The sequence below is a fragment of the Orcinus orca genome, chromosome 1 (assembly GCF_937001465.1).
Source record: "Orcinus orca chromosome 1, mOrcOrc1.1, whole genome shotgun sequence".
NCBI lineage: Eukaryota > Metazoa > Chordata > Mammalia > Artiodactyla > Delphinidae > Orcinus > Orcinus orca.
The window spans coordinates 151465404-151489042 of NC_064559.1; the positions used below are offsets into that span (position 1 = coordinate 151465404).

At 34.8% G+C, this 23639-nt stretch overlaps 1 protein-coding gene across 2 annotated transcripts; it reads left to right on the forward strand.

Annotated features, from left to right (window-relative positions):
- Positions 1-1804: 1804 nt before the first annotated feature.
- On the forward strand, positions 1805-19923 carry ZRANB2 (zinc finger RANBP2-type containing 2). 2 transcript variants are annotated; one of them, XM_004280733.3, is made up of 11 exons: positions 1805-1953; positions 4393-4445; positions 4536-4644; positions 5685-5767; positions 10831-10907; positions 11207-11341; positions 12499-12668; positions 14220-14306; positions 16266-16424; positions 17479-17552; positions 18072-19923. In XM_004280733.3, exons 1-10 carry the CDS (start codon positions 1898-1900, stop codon positions 17510-17512), a joined length of 963 nt encoding a protein of 320 aa, XP_004280781.1. In that variant the 5' UTR covers positions 1805-1897; the 3' UTR covers positions 17513-17552; positions 18072-19923. The 2 variants fall into 2 exon arrangements, with proteins under 2 accessions (XP_004280781.1, XP_004280780.1); XM_004280732.3 differs by lacking the exon at positions 17479-17552.
- Positions 19924-23639: the final 3716 nt, after the last annotated feature.

A 23639-nucleotide genomic window follows, 5' to 3' on the forward strand; every position in this document is an offset into this window, starting at 1 on the left:
CCCCAAGAAAAACCCTGTCTTTCTAGACAAGGAAACTAGGAACAGGAGCTTCTGCGGTCCAAAGAATTTGGAGGGAATTCATGTTTTGTTTTGTTTTGCTCTTTTCTCTCACCTCTTTGCTCCAGTGTGGGCCCTAGTCAGATGCTGCAGCTATGGCACAAAGCTAAAACTCCAAGAGAAACCTCATATTTCTAGCAGGAAAAGGAGACCCTGCAAAACAAAGAATATGAGAGGAATATCAAAAAGGGGTGAGCTGGAGAAGGGAACTCCTTAATTCTATGTATGAATCCACGTAAGTGCTCACACCTGAACTGACCATCTACAGGGCAGACAAAAAGCTGCACAGCAAAAGATATGTTAACTGAACTACAATTTAAATTACTACCCAAGTTCCAAAATATTCCTGAGTGTTCTATGTATAGAACAGACTCAAAGAGCACAATAAAACCTTTGAAAACTGAACTGATATGGAACCAGCACCCACAAGTGAGACTCAACTTGAGATAGGAACCGAACTGAATTGACGGCCTACTAAAACAGAACAAAACAAAAATCAACATTCCCCAAAGACTTTTATCAAGACCCAGAGTCTATGCAACATAAAATCAAAATGTCTTGGAGAAAAATCACAATTACTCGGGAATTCCCTGGCAGTCCAGTGGTTAGGACTCTGCACTTTCACTGCCAAGGGCCTGAGTTCAATCCCTGGTTGGGAAACTAAGATCCCCAAAGATGCGCGGCAGAGGGGCAGGGGATCACAATTTCTCAATATATGAAGAACTGGAAAAATACGGTCAGCTTTTAAGGAAAAATCAACAGCTACCAACTGCTAGATAACCAAGATGTTACAATTACCAAAGACTTCAAAGCAGTTACAATTAGAGTAGATGAAGACATTGTCTCTAGATATATGCTGTACTCTAGAAAAATTCTTGCATTTTTGTATCCGAATTAATGACAAAACCTGTGAACCAGAAGGGATAAACTGTCACACAAAGTAACATTACCAGTGTAGAGCAGTAAAATTAAGTACAGCTATATACAAATGTATGCAACAACCTAGGATGATTTAAAAGCACATTGCTGAACGAAAAAAAGTTGCAGACGATTACATAACAATAAACTATCCTTGTAAAGCTCAACCGTTTATCAAAGTTAACATACATGTACACAAACTAAATTTTTAAAAGCAAGGGAATAAACCCAAAATACACGAGAGTGTTACCGCTGGAGGAAAGCAAGGGAATGGAATGGGAAAAGACAGGTAATTTTAACAATACTGGCAATATCCTAGTTCCAAAATTGCTGGTTGGTTTCCACGTGTACAATGCTTATCTGGTATACCTATTTACGTACCCCCAAAAAATAAGTGTTTAAACGACATCCAGTGTCCATGGTGACAGAACAGAGTTCTCGAGCCTTTATTAAAATAACTTCTCCAGAAACACGAAGAGCTCATACACCTCACCCTCTTAATGCAGGAAGAGCAACCTGCCTTTGCCAGCAGATCACCGTCACTTCCGCCCCCGCCTCCCTAACTCCGCCCATCTGAGCAGAAGTACTTTCCTTTCGGGTCCTCCCGCCTGTAGGGGACTCTCCGAGGCTTCTAGTGCCACGGAGGCCTCCTTCCTAGGCTGTCCCGGCGGCGCCTGTTAGTTTAGCTCAGAGAATTTATTTGCATTGTAAGTCTTTCGGCTAGGAAAAAATCTCACAGGCATCTTTTTATGGAAAATAACGTTCAAACTCAATCCAGGCCGAGTGTTCTCACTGTCAAAGCCTGTCGCAGTGATGGGAAGGAGTCAGGCAGCGTGGGGACAGCCCCGGAGTGCCCAAAGTCCCCGGCCCGCTTCCTCCTGTGAAGACGCAGCTGCGGGTGGCTGTGGTGGCGGCGTCCAAGATGTCGACCAAGAATTTCCGAGTCAGTGACGGTGACTGGATTTGCCCTGACAAAAAGTGAGTTTATGAAGGGTCCCGAATTGGAGCGGGGTTGATCGGTAGAGGTTTTCTCGAGTCGACTGGGCATCTTCCGTTTTTACGGTCTCTGGTACCACCAGCCGGGTGGAGGCGGTGAATTGCCGGCTCCCGGGCGGGAAGGAGGCTCTTAGTCTCCTCACTATGAGGTCTTTCGGGAGCCTTTGTTTTGAGTATGTTTCCAGCGTCTCCTAGATCATGTCTCTCCAAGTCAGCCCGTCGTTTTCGGGAACGAGATGGCCGCCCTTTTGCCCCACACTCCACCCCCCGCCCCCGACCAAGTTTCAGCGGTAAGGATATCTCCCTAACCGTGGCCACCTCGGTGTCTGATCTCCTCCACGTGACTTTTCCCTGCAGAACTTGACTCTTGTTCGCGGAAAGCGTTCCTTTCGTGAACTCATGTTTTTGCTTCTCATAATTCACCTTTTTTTTTTTCCTCCAATTTAAACTTTCCTTACTGTTGATACTTTTTCCTCCCGAACACTATCCTCTTTTGGTTGGGGACATTCTGATTTTTTTTTTTTATGACCTTTAATCACCCCACAAAAATTGGACCTTTCGCCTCGTTAGAGCCGAAACACATGAGGCCTGTGTTTTTGCCTGCTCAGCCCTGGAGAATGCCTGCTTCAAAGAAGCACGTGTTTAGTAACTCTGCTGAAACCAGTGTGCTCTATTAAATTGTTAGTACTATTTTATTGACGGGTCCTCAAGTAGGTCTGCCTATTTGGAGAGATACGAAAATTACTACGGAAGGTAATTGTCAGAAAAATGGAATGCACAACTCGTTCCAAAAAAAAATTTGATTTCTTGTCTCTAAGCTAGCCACAGATAGCATGTGGAGTTCATGGTAGTAAAGAGTAAAAGCTTTGAAGCAAATAAACCTAGGTTTAATTCCAGTCCTATTGCTTATAGATCATGGAACTTTAAATAGGTTATTTACCTTTGCTTAAAAAAAAAAAAAAAAAAACCTAGGGTGGAAGAGCTCCTTTACAGTGATATAACATAGACTGTATGTGTAGAGCAATAAAATGTAGCAAATACTGATTGATAGCTGTGGATAGTAGTTTTAAAATCAAATGTCAAAGGAGAATAAGTCCTTATTTCCCCAGCATTTGTCTTCTATTCATATTTTAAGCAGTTTAAGTGAAGCATCATGTTTTTTTACATAAAAAATTGATGGCTCTCGATTGCATAAAGATGAAGATGACTTGAAGGGTCTCAAGTCTAACCATTTTGAATAGAACAAACAAGTGACTTTTGTGTTGTTGGTTACTTGTAGAATAATGTGCTTTTGACAGTGTCATTAATGACAGTATACTCAAATATTTGAGGTAGGTTTTTGTAAGAGTGCATTTCAACTCAGTTACAGATATATGAACAGGGTAACTTCTACAATGTGTATAAATCCAGAAAACATTTTCGGAATATATTTTCAATGCTTACTGGAGTCATAAAGATATTCTTTAGGGGGGAGAAAACAACCTAAAAATTAATTGGAATGCTTCAGTTTAGTGTCCATTCTGTATTTCACAACTTTATTTCATGCTAGTATAACACCTAAGAAATAATCAGCATTTTAAAATTTAATCTGTACATCTTATTCAGAGCACTTAGCATGCTTTTACTGACATGCAGATGCACTGTGAAGACCATGTTAGTGAACCCAGTAAGTTTTTTGTTTTTGTTCATTAAATATCAGTATAAAGTGATAGGTTACTTGATGTGTTGAGATTATTGGTTGTAGTTTTTCAGCCAGGTTTCAGAGGTTGATAAATATCCCCCAAAACTCAGTTTTCTTTTAATTATTGAACCTATTTATATTTTTAGTCAGTACAACCTATCTCCCTTTGTTTTTTACCATCCCACCTCCTATTTCTAACAAGAGTATTTTATTAAGATCTGTGAAGCTGTATCTGACTTAACTCATTTTCTCCCCCTTGGTTCACCCTTAGGATTTTGTATTTCTTATAATTCTTATTATATAATCTTATTTTCTATACGAAGAATTACTTTAAAGTTTTTTTGAACCGCCGGTGCTTCATCAGTAATTGTTCAAGTGGACTCACATCTCACTTAAGCTTTGTGAGGGAATTTCATTACAATTAACGATATGTGCTAATAGGACACTGAGGCACAGAGATCCTCAGTGACTTACCAGGATCACATAATTGGTAAGTGAAAGATTGGAGTTTCTTATCCTCGACTTGTGACTTCAAATCTTGTATTTTTTCCACCTAAATTGTGAGGGTTGGTTTTTGGGGTTTTTTTGGTTAACATTGACATTAACATGAAAAGAGATGGTGGTAGAAGTTCTGGACCCAGGTATATAGGGAGGACACATTAAAAAGTTGTGTAATAAGATTTTTTAAATTATATAAGTTTACTAGATGTCTGTATAAATTTTTTTTACTTTATTTTCAGATGTGGAAATGTAAACTTTGCTAGAAGAACTAGCTGTAATAGATGTGGTCGAGGTAAGCATTTAAGGAAGCTTCCTTTAAGACTGTGTATACAGATCATTTCTTTATTTTCCCAGATTCATACTTCATTTTTCTATTCTTCAGAGAAAACAACTGAGGCTAAGATGATGAAAGCTGGAGGCACTGAAATAGGAAAGACACTTGCAGAAAAGAGCCGAGGCTTGTTTAGTGCTAATGACTGGCAGTGTAAAACGTATGTGTTTCAAATTATCGTCCTCACTTTTTCCCATAATAATATATATCTAGCCACTGTTAATATTACCTACTCTTACTAGTCACATTGACAAGCCAAAGTAACCTTTAAATTAAAGGTCTGTTGATTATTATTAAGTATATATCTGACATAGTTTAAAGAACTTTTAAATTCTGTTTTTTAATGGTAATATTAGTTGTTACTAAGATGAATTATGTATACCAGTAAACAGATGCTTAAGGTGAGCTAACATTCAAAAAAAAAAGAGAGAAGGGTATTTAAAAGCACTAAAACCTATTTCTGTTAAAAAAAATCTCAAAAACTTTTAGCCTGTATCATTAATGTGAAATATATCACAAAATTTATTTTTCCTGTTTGCACAGTAATTTTAGAATCATAAGTTGCATACCGCAGATAATTATTCCTAATTAGGTAAGTTTCTTAATATTTCTGGTTTTCACATGCTGTATTGATTTTTCCAATATCCATCTTTTCTGTTAAGCAGATGAATCAAATACACATGAAAGGAGACTGAATCAGAAGAGGGTCTTACACAAATTTCTGGTCTTACAGATACTAAGTTAGTATTAGATAACTTTCCAGCAAGATTAGTTGCTGAATTTGGGATCCAGTGCTTGAACTGATTCTGCAAAACAAATTTTTTATAACATTATTTGGAAGGTATAACCTCACTCTTGAGGTGAATTTGGAGACTGGGAAATTAGTAGAACCTTTCGTTTAAAGTGGTATCTTTTCCCCCCTATGATGGCAGACTCTCTATAGATATAATTTGTCATTGATTTCTCATAAAATGACAAAGGCAGTCTTCATGCTGTATAGGTTTCGCTTCTCTGCTTAAGTAGTTCAGTCTGTTGGAACCATACTCTCTCCAGAATACGTACATTGGTACATATTCTTTGTAGCATCCTTAGTACACATTCCTTTATGATAGTTCACTCTACTTTTTATTTTAAAATTTTAAAAATTTACTATTTGTCTTACGTTATAGTCTACTAATTTGATATTTTTCACTTTTAAAGTTGCAGTAATGTTAATTGGGCCAGAAGATCAGAGTGTAACATGTGTAATACTCCAAAGTATGCTAAGCTGGAAGAAAGAACAGGTAATATTCAAACACAGTCCAACTAAATGATTTTAAAAGAACTAAACATTGAAATTAATAATTGTACAACTTCATAAGAGCACAGTAAATGAAGATTGTTTATTCTGCCCTTTTTTTGTGAGGGGGGGGGCCGCCACGTTGGGTCTTCGTTGCTGCACGCAGGCTTTCTCTAGTTGCGGCGAGCGGGGTCTACTCTTTGTTGCAGCGCATGGGCTTCTCATTGCGGTGGCTTCTCTTGTTGCAGAGCACAGACTCTAGGCACACGGGCTTCAGTAGTTGCTGAGCATAGGCTCAGTGCTTGCCGCACGCAGGCCCTAGAGTGTGCAAGCTTCAGTAGTTGCAGAGCATGGGCTCAGTAGTTGTGGCTCACGGGCTCTAGAGCGCAGGCTCAGTAGTTGTGGCGCACGGGCTCAGTTGCTCGGCATGTGAGATCTTCCTGGATCAGGGATCAAACCCGTGTCCCCTGCGTTGGCAGGCAGATTCTTAACCACTGCGCTAGCAGGGAAGTCCCTGCCCTTTTTTTTTTTACCTTGTTTTTTTTCCCCTCATCCACAAAGTCATCTTTTGTTTGATAATTTCACAATTTACAAAGTACAGCATCAGGAGGCCTTATCCTTACAAGTAGTCAACATTAAGATAGTTTTAGAAATGTTTTATTCCTCACTCTTTCCTCTGCTGGTCTAAATGTTTGTTATTAGTAATGATAGAGTAGTACCATTTTTTAAATTCATTTGATATCCTAGTATGACAAAAAAGAGCATGGGGCACCATTTAAAGTAATTGTCTAAAGTTTAGGCAATAATTATCAAATTTGGCTATACATTAGAATCATTTGAGAAACTCTAAAAATCCAGATTCCAAAACAGAACTATCAAAGCTCTTTCCGGGTGAGTCCCAAAAATCTTCAGGTGATTCAGATAGTGTTTGGTAATCATTGGCCTAAATAATAACCTATCATCTGTGTGTTGTCAGTAGTGGGGTGAAAATATTTGCTAAATAGAATATAGTTTTCCCATTATCATCAGTTAGTGCAACCACATTATCAGTGTACTTCACATCTGATTTTATCATTCAGCAACTTGTACAAAGGCTCCATTCTATATATAGTCACCTTGTCAGACCTAGACTTAGTAAACTATTTCCCTGTTTTATTTTCCTCTCTGACTTTAGACAATTCCATGCTCTGTATAGACTAAGACCTTTTAAATAAGGGTCTCCCTTTTTTTCCTTCCCTTACCTCTTTAAGGTTTACATTTTTTCCCCTGTATTTTTAATCTATCCCCCCCACACCCCTCTGGTTGTTTATTCTGTCTCCTTTTTGGTTTTATTTTCGTGGCCGCAGAATGTTGGGGTTCTTCAAGGTCCAATTCCTGAGGTCTCTTTTTTGCTCTATATTTTCTAGGCATTTTCTTCTAAGCCCTAAGTTTAAGTGAGCATTGGCACACCAATGAGAACCAAATTTATGTCTCTAGCTCAGACTTCTTTGACCTGTATATTCAGCTGCCTATTCAGCATCACCATGTAAATGTCGAACTCATTATATCCAAAATGAATTCATGATTTTCCCCCAGGACATGGCCCTCTTTTAGTGATCTCTTTCTCATGATTAGTACCACCCACCATATGCTTGTTACATAAACCAGAAACTTAGGTGTCCTTCTTAATAACTCCTTCACCTCTCCTGTACCCCCAAAAGTCTCTTCCATCATTACCCTGGGCAGAGATACCACTATATCTTGTTTCTTGGAAAAAGAGCCATCTTGTTGGTGTCTGTACATACTCCCCTCCTGCTCAGTTGCAGCCAGGGTTTTTTTTTTCCAAACTAAAAACTCCATTTGTGTAAAACCGTTTTGATTGCTTTTAGGATAAAGTCCAAAATCTTTTAACAGTTTTAAAAATTGTAATTCCTAAAAGCCTTTTATTTATTCACATTCTCTTTGACCTATTTTGTGACTCCTTTAAAAGTTTCACTAATGCAAGAGCTGTAGTCTAACAACTGAAGTTGTCAAAGTTTGTTTGATAACCTCACTTTCCTTTACTCATTATCTTTTTTCTGTCATTCCGGTGTCTTGACTCTTTCCCATCTCCCCATATATAAGTAGTTGTCTTTTGTTGGTCACTGTTGAAGATGTGAGCTAATACATACTGTTGCTCTCTAGTTTCTCTTTACTATTTGTTCTGTTTACTAATTAATCAAAATACAGAATCATAGAATTTTCAAGTTAGTGTATCAGTTCTTCCTTTGAAGTACATGTTATATTCATTCCCTTTTCTCTCTTCATTTCCATTGTCACAACCCTAATTCAGGCCAGTTTTAAATCTGTGTTTGATCCTTTACTGGTCCTTGCTCATATTTTTCATTTTTTGAGACAAATTTTAAGATATGATTTTTATTTTAACACTTGCTAAAAACATACAGAGGTTCTTGGTAGCTTGTGTCATCTAAATTGTATTATAAAGCCTTTTAAAAAAAACAGCAAAACTCGTTCTTTAAATGGTACCAGAATTGTGGCATTTCCTATACTAATATATTGAAGAAGTATTTTTTGGCCATTGGGCATGTGCTGGGGATACTTGAGTGAGCAAAACAGACATGTAAAGGCAAGGATCAATGAAGTCTTCTTTGAGAGAGCAATGTTTAAGCTAAGAAGTGAAAGTAGCAAGTTGAGAGATCACTTGTAAGCAAGAACAAACAGTTTGTGTGAATCAGGCCCTGAGACTTGAAAGAATTTAGCATATTGGATGAATTCCTAGGAGCTCCAGAAATCACTTCAGAAATAGGCAAAGGCCATGTAAATCATGGTAAGGAGTTTTATTTTATTCTAAATATAATGGGAAGTAACTGAAGGATTTTTAGCAGGGAGTGACACGTCTAATTTTCTTTAAACATTACTGGTTTATGGAAAAAGAATTAGGGGGTAGGAGTGGCAAGAGTGGAAGCAAGAAGACCAATTTTTACAATATTCCCTGAAGAGCTTCAAACCAGTAGAATGAAGGAAACACACATAAATAAGCCAGTTATTCCTCTAACTCACTGATCCTGAAGTTTTTTTTATGATAGAGCTATATTTCCCACGTATAGGGAAAGAGTTTGTGAGGTGTATTTGTTGTATGGGTTCAAACAGCATACCTTAATAATCTCTTTATTGTTAGCAGATTGTTTAGGTTCTTTTTTATGGCCTATGTGAGTGAACATGAAAATAGCTTTGTATTTGCTATCAAACTCACTTTAAAGTAATTTTACTTACATACCTATGCAAAATCTACCTATATGAGTTACAGTTCACTTTCTAAATCTTGGTATAATTGATTCTTTAGCTCCCCATATTTGCCATACCATTTTTTAGCTTTAGATTACTGACTAAACAAAGATCTCTACTAAAAGCCTTTTAAATAGGATTTTAATATAGGATTGTTTTAATATGTTTACATTTCCACACATAAATAGTCCAGTTTATCAGGCATTTTTCTGCACTGGCCTTAAAAACAATCATTCTGTTGTATCGTATTTTTTCTTTTTTTTTCTTATGTGAATCATTTTCCATCTAGATCCCGTGAATATTTTTGTCTTAATTTTTCACCAACTTCAAAGTATTTTAAGGTTTAGGTCTTTACTATTAGTCATCTCTTACAATTTGTTTATCAAACAACTCGTACCTTAGTCTCAGGACATACTGATATAATATTAAACATATATGTAGAGACAGGAAGTTGTATTGTTGAATTATAACTTTCTACAGTGTTTATATTCCAGAATTAACATTGAATTTGAGCTGTTTTGAGGTGAATATATACCCAGTTGTACTTGTTTCTGTTTCTTTATATTTGATACTCTGAAAAACTAGAGCCAAGAGTTTACTAAGGAAAAGTTGTTATTGGTATTTAAGACACTTTTCACTTTTGTATCATATTCATAAAAACAAAAGGAAATTCTTGTGTATTACAGTTGGAGTCTGTTTTGTGTCCAGAACAAGGGTGGAGGAGGAGGAAAAAAGGGATGATATAAAGTGATATCCAAGGATAAACACTGATACATTGCAGTTTTCACTGGTACAAAGTACAGTGAAGAAAGGAAGGATTTTGTATTAATGTGATTTTTTTTTTTTAAGAAAGTTAATTTTATTACATTATTTTGTTGGGGCAATTACGTGCTCTCTACTATTTGTTTGTGGCTCTTTTATGAAATGATGAGAGGGTAAGTGATGAGTTTTTTTTTTTTAATGTCCGTGATTGACAAATTTAAAGTCACAAATCTTGAATTTTTAAAAAATACTTTTTTATCTATAAGTTTATTTAACGTTTTGCTGGTTCATTAAATCCAGGAATCACTCTGTGTGCTGGTACTGTTCTGAAATATGAGGTAGTTAGATTATGTTACTTTTAACCACATCTCCATCTGTCAGTCTAAATTGTAGATGTTAGTTGTGACAGCAAACAATAATGGTTTGCTGATCCTGATTGCTTTTTAGTAGCGTATTTTCAGTTGGGAAGTTACTGGCTTCTTCAGAAAACCTGAGTGACTTTTAACTGTATTTAAAACCAATTTGGATGTCCTTTATTGTGTCATTATATTTGTCTATATAATTAAAAATTTTCCAAGCTCTAGCTACATTTTAGCCCAGCAAAATTTCAGTTATCAAAAGATTTCAGACCATTTTCAACTAGTAAACAGTAAAATTTGATAGTTGGTTCTTATTGAACCCACTTCTCCCAGAAGAATTAGGATAAACTACAGAGGAAAGTCCTTTTAAAAGTTGGTTATAGCAGAGGTTTAAGGAGCTGTTTTCCACTCATATTACATGCATTACTAAAATCATATAGGACATTTTGAAATTGAGAAGAGCTGTAAGTGTAACCACGGGACTTTTCCAGCTATGGTATATAACTTGGAGACTTCTCTATAGTGATTTGGTGGTTTTTTTTTTTAAGACCAGTAATTTATTAAAGGGATAGACAAATGTCTTTGATAAGATTTTCTTTTTTTCTATTGCTTGTAAGTGATTCTGACATGTTTTTGTTACTTTGATGAATTCTTATAACAGTATATGCCCCCCCTTTTTTAGGATATGGTGGTGGTTTTAATGAAAGAGAAAATGTTGAATATATAGAAAGAGAAGAATCTGATGGTGAATATGATGAGGTAAGCTGTACATTAGTGTGCAGGTTGAAAGCAGCTTAGAGAAACATGTTAGAAAATACCTTGCAAAAGGAAACTGTTAAATGTATCTCATTTTTGTAAGTACACTTTGAGTCTTTTACAGCAGCTTACCATTTTGTAGGAAATCCTAATGGATTTAAAACATATAACTGACATAAAAATGTATGTTAACCAACATAAAAATGTACATTAACCTAAATATATAAAAGTAATTTCTTTGAAAAAAAGTATTTATATTAACAGTTTCAGCTAACAGAAGTGTTATGAAACTTTTTCTATAGTTTGGACGTAAAAAGAAAAAATACAGAGGGAAGGCAGTTGGTCCTGCATCTATTTTAAAGGAAGTTGAAGATAAAGAATCTGAGGGAGAAGAAGAGGATGAGGATGAAGATCTTTCTAAATATAAATTAGATGAGGTAAATTATTTCCTTGTATTTCCCCTTTGTCTTATTCAGGCTATGGGATAACATGTGAATGTCTTTGACAACCTTTGGCCCATGGTGAAGATGCGTTCTCCAATGTAATCATTTGTTTTCACAAAGATTTTGAGCTTCTGCTCTGCCAAGCATTATTCTGACTCCGGAGATACAAAGTGACTGAGACACAACCACCCTTCTCTTAAGGGAACTTAAATTCCAGAGGGGGAAAGGCATAAATGAAAGATAATTTAAATAGCAATACTGTGGTGTAGACACATGTTGTGATAGCAGAGCATTAGAAGAGCTACTTTGTTTTTAGTGGTTGGGGGATTTCTGAGGCAGTGGAATTTGAGCTGAAATTTGAGTGACAGAATGATATGAAGGAGCCTGCTGTAAGAGCTGGGGTCGGAGCACTTTTAAGGCAGGGAGGACAGCAAATAAAGTTTCCCCTAGCAGGAAACAAGCCAGCACCATCCAAAAAATCATACATAGGCTAGTGTGGTTAGAGCAGAGGGAAGAATGTAATGGGGGGGTCAGCAGCCACATTAGGTCTGGTGATGTTTTTTCTGTGGGGCCTGAGTGTAAAATGTTATGGATGAATAGATCCAGATTAAGGGTACTTTGGGGACTGAGCATAGGATGCCCTTGAATGCAGCTGAACAAATCAATGCAAAACAAGTTTTAAAAACAAATAAGGTATATTTATCTGATCTGTGTTTTAGAGTGATGACTGTCAACATATTGAGATACTTGGGAGGCAGAATGGATTCGCGGTTAGGGAGACTACCTAAAAGGTTATGGTAGTATACTAAAGAATGAAGTTCTGAACTAAGACTGAGGGAGCTGGATTCAAGAACTTTTAAGGGAGTAAAACTGAAAATTCTTGACAGCTCATTTGGAAATACATTGTGATGAAAAAGAAAATAAGTATGACTTCTACATTTACTTCTTTAACTGTCTGAGACAGTCATTAAGTCTCTTTAGCTGAGGTGAGGAATGTAGTAGTCAGATTTCAGGACTGAGAATGAATTTGCTGAGGTGTTAGCTATATAATAAATCCATATGGAGATGTCCAGTACATAGAACTATTCATCATTCCTAGATAGCATGGATATCTAAATGTCTAAATATAATTGACTCTGAGTTTTCGTTAGGATGAGGATGAAGATGATGCTGATCTCTCAAAGTATAATCTTGATGCCAGTGAAGAAGAAGATAGTAATAAAAAGAAATCTAATAGACGAAGTCGCTCAAAGTCTCGGTCTTCACATTCACGATCTTCATCACGCTCATCCTCCCCCTCCAGTTCAAGGTCTAGGTCCAGGTAAACGGGTACAGGTCAAGGGTAACACCAGTCAAAATGTCAGTATCTAACTTCTTTACTTATAAATTTTGTTTTTCTTGACTAAATAAGCTTTCCTTTTATTTCAGAGTTTTCATTCAAGTCATCTTTTATAAGATAATTTTTTCTGTCTTAGTGCCATGAAGTTATTGTCCAGTATTTTCAGAAATACAAAATTTTAATATGAAACTTCCTTAGTTCCATTTTAACACCATGCCTTTTATTAAAATAGACTTTAAAAATTCAATTAAATCATTATATATAGTGATACTGAGTTATCTAAGGAGATGGTTTACATTTAGAAATTTTAACGTAAATAAAGTGAAGATTTATATTTCCACTGATGATTTTAAACACTAGTACAAAAATTTTCTAGGCATTTAAGTTGTTGCTTACTATTACTACACAGTGTTTTATTTGGTATATGTGTTCTGAATAAAGAAGCAAATTCATCTGTATTCTATTATCTTAATGCTTATACTTTAGAGCTGTCCAGGAATAAATCAGAAGATTTAATTTGTGTTGTACTTGAATATTATTTTGTTAGTAATGTAAAGTTTTAATTGAAAAGTCCCTCATTGTGCAGTCGACAATAAAAATGAAGTTTTGGTTGAGAAAAAGCAATACCTTATGTAAGCAATCTTCCCTTGAAGAACTATTTAGTTAAGTGAAACTATGTGCAATGAATTTTAACTGTATTGGGGAATAAAATATTAGCTAATTGAGTAATTAATAATTAGATAATTGTTAATTGAGTACTGTAAAGCCTGAAAATTTAAAAGAGTGATTATAAAGATAATTTTAAGGTAAAAATTATTGTTTTTCTGCAGATTATTATTTTCAGGGACAAATTAAGTATATAAATTAAATGAAATTTATTTCATTTCTTGACTTTTTAAATTCAAATGGACCATATCTCCCCTATATCATTTTTCAGTAATATAATTACGTAAAACAGTGACAGGATTGTCAATGTAGTTTCTCTTTAATTCTCTAACCTTTGAGTAGACAGAAAAACCTGTGGATTTAAAAATGTACACATATCAACATTTAAGCTTTATGCTAGATAGTGACTAAGAAAATAGAAGGATTTTTAAATTGGAAAAGGGAAATTGATGGAAATATTTCACAGAAGTTAAATATAAACTGCAACATCCAGTATTTCTGGATGTGTAAGTCCCGGGATACTTCTAAATATTTGTGAACATATAAAGTATTCAGTGTTAATAAAGTGATAATGCTGGACGTTTTTATTTGTACAATCTCGAATGATTTTTAGAGAAGTTTTGTCAAACTTGGAAAGTAATAGTTGACTATTTTCAAAAATTATTACCTTAAGTTTTGACATAAGTATTAATACAGAATAAAAGTTTAAAATAAACCTTAAAATACTGTATTTTGAAAATATATGTCCCAAATAGTATTCTTACTATATGAAAATGAATTCTAATACATATTTTTCTTTCAGTGTTCGTATCACAAAGCTTAATTAAATGGTCCTGGAAAAAAAAAAATCCTTCCATGTTGTTCCAGGTCCCGTTCAAGAAGTTCTTCCAGTTCGCAGTCAAGATCTCGTTCCAGTTCCAGAGAACGTTCGAGATCTCGTGGGTCGAAATCAAGGTGAATGAGGTAGCTTCTCTCTGTAAAGCAGAGAGAAAAAATATTTAAAGGCTGCAGAAGGCGTTGCTTTTTTTCCTCTTATTTTGCTTCTACTTGTCAATTTTATTTTAGCATTAGAAAACTAATGCACTTGCCTCAGCTTAATTTTCTCACCGTGAGACGTTTCCATTGCCAGCAGTGTGCTAAGACATTCCCATGATTGAATTAACATGGTTATTTTGCATTATGCAAGGTTTGCTATTTTTGTGCTAAACTGTGATGAAGTAGGAAGATGGAGCCAAGTTTTATCACCAAATGTCTGTTCATTAAAGTTATTTTGCAGTAGTAGTTAAAATAAATTGAGATATGCAAATAAAAAGTTTACTCCATATTTTAAAAGGAAGAAAAAGAACTGCCTCAAAACAAATTTTGTTTTGCATGGCAATTGTTTAAATATTTATAGAAACAATTTCGTCATTTATATTAGATGAAGTTTCTGGAGGGTTTTATTTTCATTTATCTGTAATATAACACAGAATATTGTACACAGTATGTATAGTATGTAAGAAATATAGACACTTCTTAAATTCCACAAATTAAATCAAGAAGTTTGGTTGGTTAGTCTAAGTAGGATGTGATCTTAAAGTAAGCATTCTTGTTAACTTCAGGTTGCATTTAGTTAGACCTGCAGAGGGAAAAAAATTTGTAGAGAAGCAAGTGAGAAACTAGTTTTTAGTCTCTTGAAGTTTTTTCTAGTCTTGGTCAAAATATACTGCCTTTCTTTTTAATTTAATTTGTTTATCTATTAAAGGCAGCTAACATGAATAAGAGAACAACGAAAATTCCACTTGTGTGGAACTACACTGAAGTGTAGTGGTAGCTATTTTGGTAAAAATAATTGCTTAATAGCTTATTTTAGAGCCAATCTGTAGCATTAGAGGGCAACTGTAATTTGAGAACATTAAGGAGAAAAGAATGATATGCACACTTGTATTAAGCCAATACAAAATAGAGAGCAAGTGAGATTATTGTTATTATTATGTATTATCAATGTTTCATTTCTTTTATTTGAGTGCTTCTTAGGTGAAGATCCTTAAGTCCTAGTTCCCTTTGGGAAGCACTTTAATTAAGGTTTACAGAACAGCCTTCATAATTCTTTTCAAACATTTTTTTCATTGCTTATAACTTTCCAAAGAATTCTCCTTTTGGGCTTTCTGATTTTATTTTAAGCCCAAAGGTGAATTTTTTGGGAAGTTTGAGCTAAATTACTTCAACCAAAAAATGTAAATGAAGAAAAAAATTGTATTTAAACATTTGTGCATTTACCTCTGCCTGAAACATGTGAATGTCAACACTTCATACTTCATGGATAGTAATCCTTCATAAAAATAAATATTGTTAATATAAATCAAGTTTTAAAGTTATTCATTTTATTTTCCTTTGAATACTTAGCAATTTAATAGCTACTGTTCTTTGTCATTTTGTTCCCCTATCCCTGCTTTTTCTACAGCAGCTTAACTAATAAGTTGCATAATTCCACAGCAAATTGTTATGCTTACTTTCCTCAGGAAGTTGTATGATACATATTTTTTCCCCAAATGGAAGGATGTAGTTTCTAGACATAAAGTCATGCAAATGCCCACCTGTTAGCTTTGCTATTTATGTATACTTTAAAATGAAAGCCTTAAATTTTAAAAGAAGTATTTAATTCTACTTTAATACATTAAGCTGGTTTTTAATTGTAAGTAATGAGCACTTATCTTAGAATTTTTTAAAGTGATGAAATTAAAGTAAATTGTTTAAGTAGAATTATTTCATGGTTGAACCAGAGGTCTTCTGTTGAGTAAGCAGTAAGTATTCTTCCTTATAAAATTTTTATAGTTATAAATTCTGTTTGTTTATTTTTGGAGCTATTAACTAAACCGTCTGCCTGACTTCTTCTTTTAATGAAATGTTTGATTTGTTTCTCAATCAATGAAGATCCAGCTCCAGGTCCCACAGGGGCTCTTCTTCCCCACGAAAAAGATCTTACTCAAGTTCATCATCTTCTCCTGAGAGGAACAGAAAGAGAAGTCGTTCTAGATCTTCTTCATCTGGTGATCGCAAAAAAAGACGAACAAGATCACGGTCACCTGAAAGGTTTGGGTTTCTGTAGAAATAAGAATGGGTGTTCTTAAGTGTGTTTAATAGAGTAACTGAACTTCTCAGTCAAGGATTAGATTTTCGTTATCTCCTTCGTTCCCACTTCAAATTATTCTTTTCAACTTTGGACTTCAAAAAACAGATAATTACTTTGTTTATCCTTTGTTCTTTGATCAGGTTGTTTAGAAAAGATCAAACCACTCTCTTCCACTATTTGATCATTTTGTTTAAATTTTTATTTTCATATATAATTATTATAGCCAACTCTCGGTTATTTCTGTCTCTTCAGATTTTAATTCAGAAGCTGTGTGTTGACGTAATTTAGAGGTTGATTTTTATCGGTATTAATTTATGCTCTTGATTTTACATTAAATATTAGAAACTGTAGGATTCTAGGGCATCTAATAAGAAAATTAACTATTACAGATCATTGGAAATCTGTCCTAATTTAAATATGTATCAATGCATTTCCCCAACAAATTATTGTTTCATGCCCTTTATAAGGAAATTGTTCTTGTAGCTAATACATTTTTCATCTTTCAGTCCAAATCCTTTTTTTTTGTAGAGAAAGACCTTTACTAGATTACTTTATCTGTGTTGACATTTTTAAAAGTGGGAAAGTGTGTCATCTGTCAGCCTTTTCTGCAGCAGGCTAATTATTCGGATTTATTATTTTTCTCTTGGTTCTCAATGTCTACATAGTCATTTTAATGGCTTCCTTAATAATCTTTACAAATTTTTATATCCTTTCAGCTTGTGAAAGTAAGGATTAGATAAAATCTGATTTTTGCTGTGTTCAGTGCTAGGATTACCTCTCCTTGTACATAATGACTGGTTTTGCATCTTCCCATTTTGGAGTTTAGATGTTAAGGTTACACACAAGTAGTCTCATTTCTGTGCATTTGTTCCTTTGTAAGAAAATTACTCCATACTTCAATGAAACTCATTCTGTTGCTTTTTTTCCACGTCTGCAAATTTTTATCTTAGCCACATATAATCCCCCTAGTTTGTTGTCATCTAAACTTAATGAACATGTTCTCTATTCCATAAGCCAGGTGATTGGTGAAAACACTAAACAACCCTGAGCCCAGGGCCAACCCCTCGGAACACCACTACTTTACCCAGGTTGATATATTGCCTTATTCATATTAGCTGCATGAATATAATCCTGTAACTAATTGTACAATCATCTTGTGTGACCTAGATTTCCAAAACATAATTACTTATGGATATATATTTGCATACACAGAAGCCTTGCTATATCTATTTTACATATAGACTTACCACATTATATACAGTGTATCACAGAGAACGATTAAGTCACGCTGCCATCACCAAGTTTATATGTCTTTGTTATATTAATCTGTAGTTTTATACAATTTTGCAAGGCTTTCTTTCATTACCTTAAATAATTGAGAGGTGGCTATATCGAGAGATTTTTAAATTATGATTGCACTGCTACTGGGCTCATATCCAAGGTCTAAGTACTAGTTAATTTTATGTGTATAAGTTTATATCTCAGATTTTAATTATTCCTCTTACCAGTGTAATGAGGTTTAATTTTTCATATTCTCAAAGTTTTACAAATGCTGATATTCAGCTCCAGCTTACCAGATTACCTGCTTTCTCCATTATGTCTTACAGGCACCACAGGTCACCTTCTGGATCATCCCATTCTGGTTCCCGTTCAAGTTCAAAAAAGAAATAATGAATTAAAATTTACATCTTAAAAAAAAAAAAAAGTACAGTGCATGAAGCATATTTTTTAAGAAGTTGGTGTCTTACTTGGTCAGAAGTGCTAAATCTGCTAGTAGAGGTGCATGCCTTTCATTGCTTTTCAGAACAATACAGCTGTGTTTATTTGTGAAATTAAAAGTAAATGGTATTTTAAGCCATAATGTCCCAAAATAGATGCTTTGTTTATCATTCGTTATTTACAACCATTTGCTTCATTTAAAACCATCTCAGCTATAACAAAGTACTTTGTTTTTTAATTTGAACTCTTGTTTTTCTCATCTCCAAATATGAGCATTACCTAGGCTTGTCTGGACTTTGGGCATGGAAGCAAGACTGTGGTAAAGTAGTTGGAAACAATCTGTTTATGTTAATCCGGGAAAAAGAGTCAACCTGTTTATGTTAACCTATGTCGAAGTGATTCTTATTAACTAGTTGTAAAACAGTCAACTGGAAATTTCTTTATTTTAAAATTCCGTATTTTAAGGGTGCCTTAGAATCGTTGTTTCTCTTTTATCCAGTTTTACTTTTTGCACCACCAAGTTTAATACAGAAAAGTTTTGTGAATTGGAGAGGAGAAAGGTGTTTATTTCTCCTTTCCTGACACGTAATTTGGAGCAAGAATGCCAAACAGTTCATCTCTACTAATATGGTTGATGAGAAAAACATCTTACTTTAAAATGTTTAATATTTTTAGGAGCTTTGTGTGATATCCTTTAAAAATCTAGTTATCACATTATAGGGTAGACAGTTAAATCATAGTTAATGAGGAACAAATTGAAGAAAGTTTTTGAAGTATATTTCTCTTTGGGTGAAAGACCAACAGACATTGTGAATTTAAGTGAACATTTGCTTTGAGATGTTTAATTTTAAACACATTGCATAAAATTTTCTTCTGAGTTAAAGATGAATGCTTATTTCCTCATGACGTAAGCAGAAATAATTGTTCCTATTCACTTGAAATTACTTATGGCTTAAAATACTTTCAAGGTTTATTTCTCAAAATTAAAATCTGGTCATTTGAGCTCTGTTCTGTCTTCTGGTTTTAAAAATGGTTTCTCTTAACAGTATCTTCAGTGACAATGCAAGGTAAGTATATTAAGGGAAGTTGACAATTGTGCTTGGGAACTTTTTGGCATGGGGATCAGTATCCACATTTTTTGTTTTGGGTGGGGGGTTTGTTTGTGTTTCCATAATATTAATGTCTACTGCAACTAAAAATTAAAATGTTTTAAGGTACTTAGTAGACAGAGCAAAATGATATTTGTTTTTTTATTTTGAAACGAGTGATTTTTCTCTTCAACTCATCTAAAGATGAAAGCGAAATAGCTTAAGTAGAAATATTTTGATAATATTTTTACAATGAACTTCCCCTGCTTTTTTTATGTCTTAAAATTTTCTTTGCTACATTTACTGTAGGTTGCACAAGAACTTTACTCTCTTGTAATTGTGCCTCAGACTTCTTGAAAGTCCACCTTCTAAATTGCCCATATGATCTTCTAGATTCTACATGTTATCGTTGGTTTATTCTTGTGCTTTCTGTATTTAAAACTTTGGCTGTACTAATAAGTAAATGCAAGGTTATAAATTTAGCTAATAGTAGTTTACAGACAATTCAAATGATTATGATTTTATTTGGTTTAACTAAGCTGTACTAGTTCATTTCGTAAGGAAATGATGCTGTAGACAAATGTAAATAAAGCTTGTGAGTCGAGCATCAAGTGGTGTTTGTTAGAAATAAATTAGAATTTTTAAGCTCTGATTTAATGTTCATTTTTAAGCTATTTACAGTCTGGTTTGTTTTTTGATTGTGCATCTTAAACTCCCTATATTCACTTACCCTTTATTTTTTACCCTTATTTACCTTACCTTATTTACCTTTACCTTATTTACCCTTATTTTTATATATGAATGCTTGGTTTAAAACATTCCAAAGCCATGATCACTATAACCTTGGGCACTGAACAATTTTTGTGACTTTTTTAAACAGAAGAGTACCCAAATTAGTTGAATATTTTATACCAGAACATAACCTTATTCCATGTGGCAAAAAACATGCCATAGTGTGCTTCCATTAAAACTGTCACTTTATAGCACTCAACAAGTATCCCTTTTAACTGCCAAGGGTTCTTAAATTTCCATGTAGAATCCTTCATCTAAACAACATTGAATGGTTGGTATCTGATAACAAATGTTCAAGTTCAGAGCAAGCTCTAAGCATAAGACCATCTCTAGGCATACTTACCAAGGTAAAACTAATCTTTGATTTTTTTTTTTTTTCCTCATGTCTTCTTGATATTTGGCATCCACAGCTAGTGTTGTAGATGCTGATGAGAAGGTAGGGAATTTCTCCCTTCTGCCCCACCTAACAATTTTGACATAATCGTTAGTTGTTTTGTTTTGTTTTTTAATAGAAATAGCATTATAGCTTTCCTGAACTGGAAATAGTTTTATTTCTGGAAAACAGTGGAGAGTTTTAATTTAAAGACAATTTAAGGTATATAATAGTGATTTGCAGGCTAATTCTTCCTGTCACCTTTATACACTATAGTATATCATCCCCTGTTTTACAAAAAGGAAGATTACAGTTTAAGGAAATTAAAAACTTGCCCAAGGGAGCCATAGGAGTAGCATAATGGGGATTCAACCCCAAGTCTGATGGCAGATTTCAGTATTACCTCTAGTAACAACCAAATAACATGTTTGAGAAGATAAATGTTAAGCCAAAATGGTCAGGTGTTTTTTAATCTGATTTAGTAAGAAGGTGTTAATTTCAGTCATTTATAGGTAGGTAGATTGGTAGACAGGCATACTATTTTGAAATATCTTTAAATATACAGGAAAGTTGCAAAGGTTGTATGGAGAGTTCCCATATACTCCCACCGAGTTTCCACCATGGTTAGCATATTACCCTGTGATTTTGTCAAAACTAAGAAACCAACATTCATGTATTACTGTTACTTACAATCCAGATTTTGTTTGAATATCAGCATTTTTCTATTACTCTAATCCAGGATACCATATTACACTTTTTTGTCACATTTCTCCAGTCTCCTCTGGTCTGACAGTTTTTCATTCTTTCCTTGCTTTTGATGACTTTGACAGTCATGAGGAGTACTGGCTGGGTATACTTTAGAATGTCCCTCATTCTGAGTTTGTCTGGTTTTTCTTGTGATTAGACTGGAGTTGTTGGTTTTTAAAGCAAATACCACAGAGGAAAAGTGCCCTTCTCACTACATCATGTCAGGGATACATGATATTCATATGACATCACCAGGGATGTTAACCTTCATCACTTGATTAAGGTAGGAATTGCCTGAAATCACCATTGTAGTTCATTTTTTTCCCTTAATTTATTCCATTCTTTGGAAGCAAGTTACTAAGTATAGCCCACCTTCAGAGTAGGGATAGGGAGAATTCAACTCTACCTCCTGTGGGGGAAGGCTGTCTACTCATATTTGTAATTCCTCTGTTACAAAGATTTGTCTCCTATTTATTTACATCTGTATGGACTTCCACATATTTATCCTTTAAGTGAAAGTTCAATGCTATGTTGTTTTATTGCTCAAACTGTTCCCAGCTTTGGCCGTTGAGAGTCCTTTGACATGCCTCCATTCTCCAATAGAATGGAAGGAAGGAAAGGAAGAATTGTTGAAGAGGGAGGTTTATCATCAAGTAGGTGAGGGAATAGAATCTAGACCTGTGGTGGTGGTAGTAATGATAGCTTTGACCTTATAGTATCAGGAAGGATGAATCCAGGTAGCATTAGAGCCAAGTTTATAGTCACTGAGAGTGACCAGTAAACACAGTTGTTTTTTTTTCCCCAGCCACATTGAACCACATGGATACTTACAGGAGGGTAGAGGGTGTTGAAGCATTGCACACAGATAAAAGATGAACGTGTGATAACTCATAGTTCCCAAATGCCTGTATTTAGCAAAATAAAAGGTACTAGCATAAGAAAAATATTTACAATAACTGGTAACTTCCTAAATACATAAATGAATGATTAAAGTGTATCTAAGATGAAGAATGCTATACAGCATTATCCAAGAGAATAAGAAGACCTGGGGTTTGAAGCTAAAATATATATATGACAACCCCTTTCGCATAATCTCAAATCTAGTGGGGGAGTGCTCTTATAAAAATACTTCATGGTAGAAATGAAGTCTGCTAAAGTGGGAAAAAAAATCAGTCTTCTCTGAATGAAGAGGCAAACTCTTAAGGAATTGACTTGAGCAGTCTTGAAGGACAAGTTTATTGATGAATAAGGTGAGCTTTAATTTCTTTGACTCCCCTGGAGTCAAAGAACTAGATTTGAATTTTTACATCATGGTACCTGTATGACCTTGGACATCGTTATGTTTTGCACACAAGTATACAGCAAATATTGGCTATTAATTTCACTCCCTACTTAATGTTTTCAGTTATTTCATATATACTAATACTCAAATGTTTATTTCCTACTTACTCCTTTCTACAGCACCAGATCCATTTCTCTCACTGCCTACTGTGTATCTCCTTTTAAATATCAAACAATTCCACCATACCTAAATTCTCCCCATGCAATCTCTCCATCAAAACTAGTATATTTCACATCGATAAACACCATTATCAGTGACTTTGGGGATCCTCTTAGATTTCTCTTTTGCCTCCCAACTCCATACCAAATAAATCTGATTTACCCCAGAATCGATAGTTCTTAACCCTCAAGCCTGCACTGCTCCATTACTACTATCACTGCTTTGGTTTATGGGCTAAGATAACTACAGTTGCCTCCTAAATGGTCATTTGGCCTCCAGTCCTGTCTGGCATATATAGTAGGTTTTCCACAGTATTTGCTAAATGCTATTTAACCAAGCAGTGATCCTTTCATTACTCATATCAGAGTGGTCTTATTAACAAGCAGTTTCTGTTCATGTAATTTCCTTGCTTAACATCTTTCCTATGGGTTTCAGGATTAAACTGAAATCCTTTGTGTCACCGTCCCTTCCCCCAGCCCTGTCAATTCCAGCAAGCTTGGGCACGTAGCCTATATAGCTAGCCACATGAGCCATGCTGAACTACTTGTGGTAGATTTTCATCCACGTACAGGCTTCCTATGCCTGAAATGCCCTGCACACTCCTCATTACCATCCCTTTTTCACTTGGCCTTCATGACAATTCAGAACACTAGGATGCCGTCCCTGGTTCCTGAGTTTCCATAGGAATTAGGTGAATTTCTTGAAAGGCCTTACGCAGTATTTCTGGCCCTTTCAGTGTTCTCTCACAGCAAGCACTTGGTGTTTGGCAAGGGTGTCAATATCTGTCATGTTTCTTACAAGGTTTTAGTAATTTGTTTTCATCCAATGCTACTAATGAATGCTTATTCTTTACTGGAAAACATTTGATTGCAGGAGTTTTTTCCTGAAGTTGTATCATGACAGCCAGTTACCAAACAGGTCTCAATTTTTTTTTTTCTATTAAAGTTTAATAGGT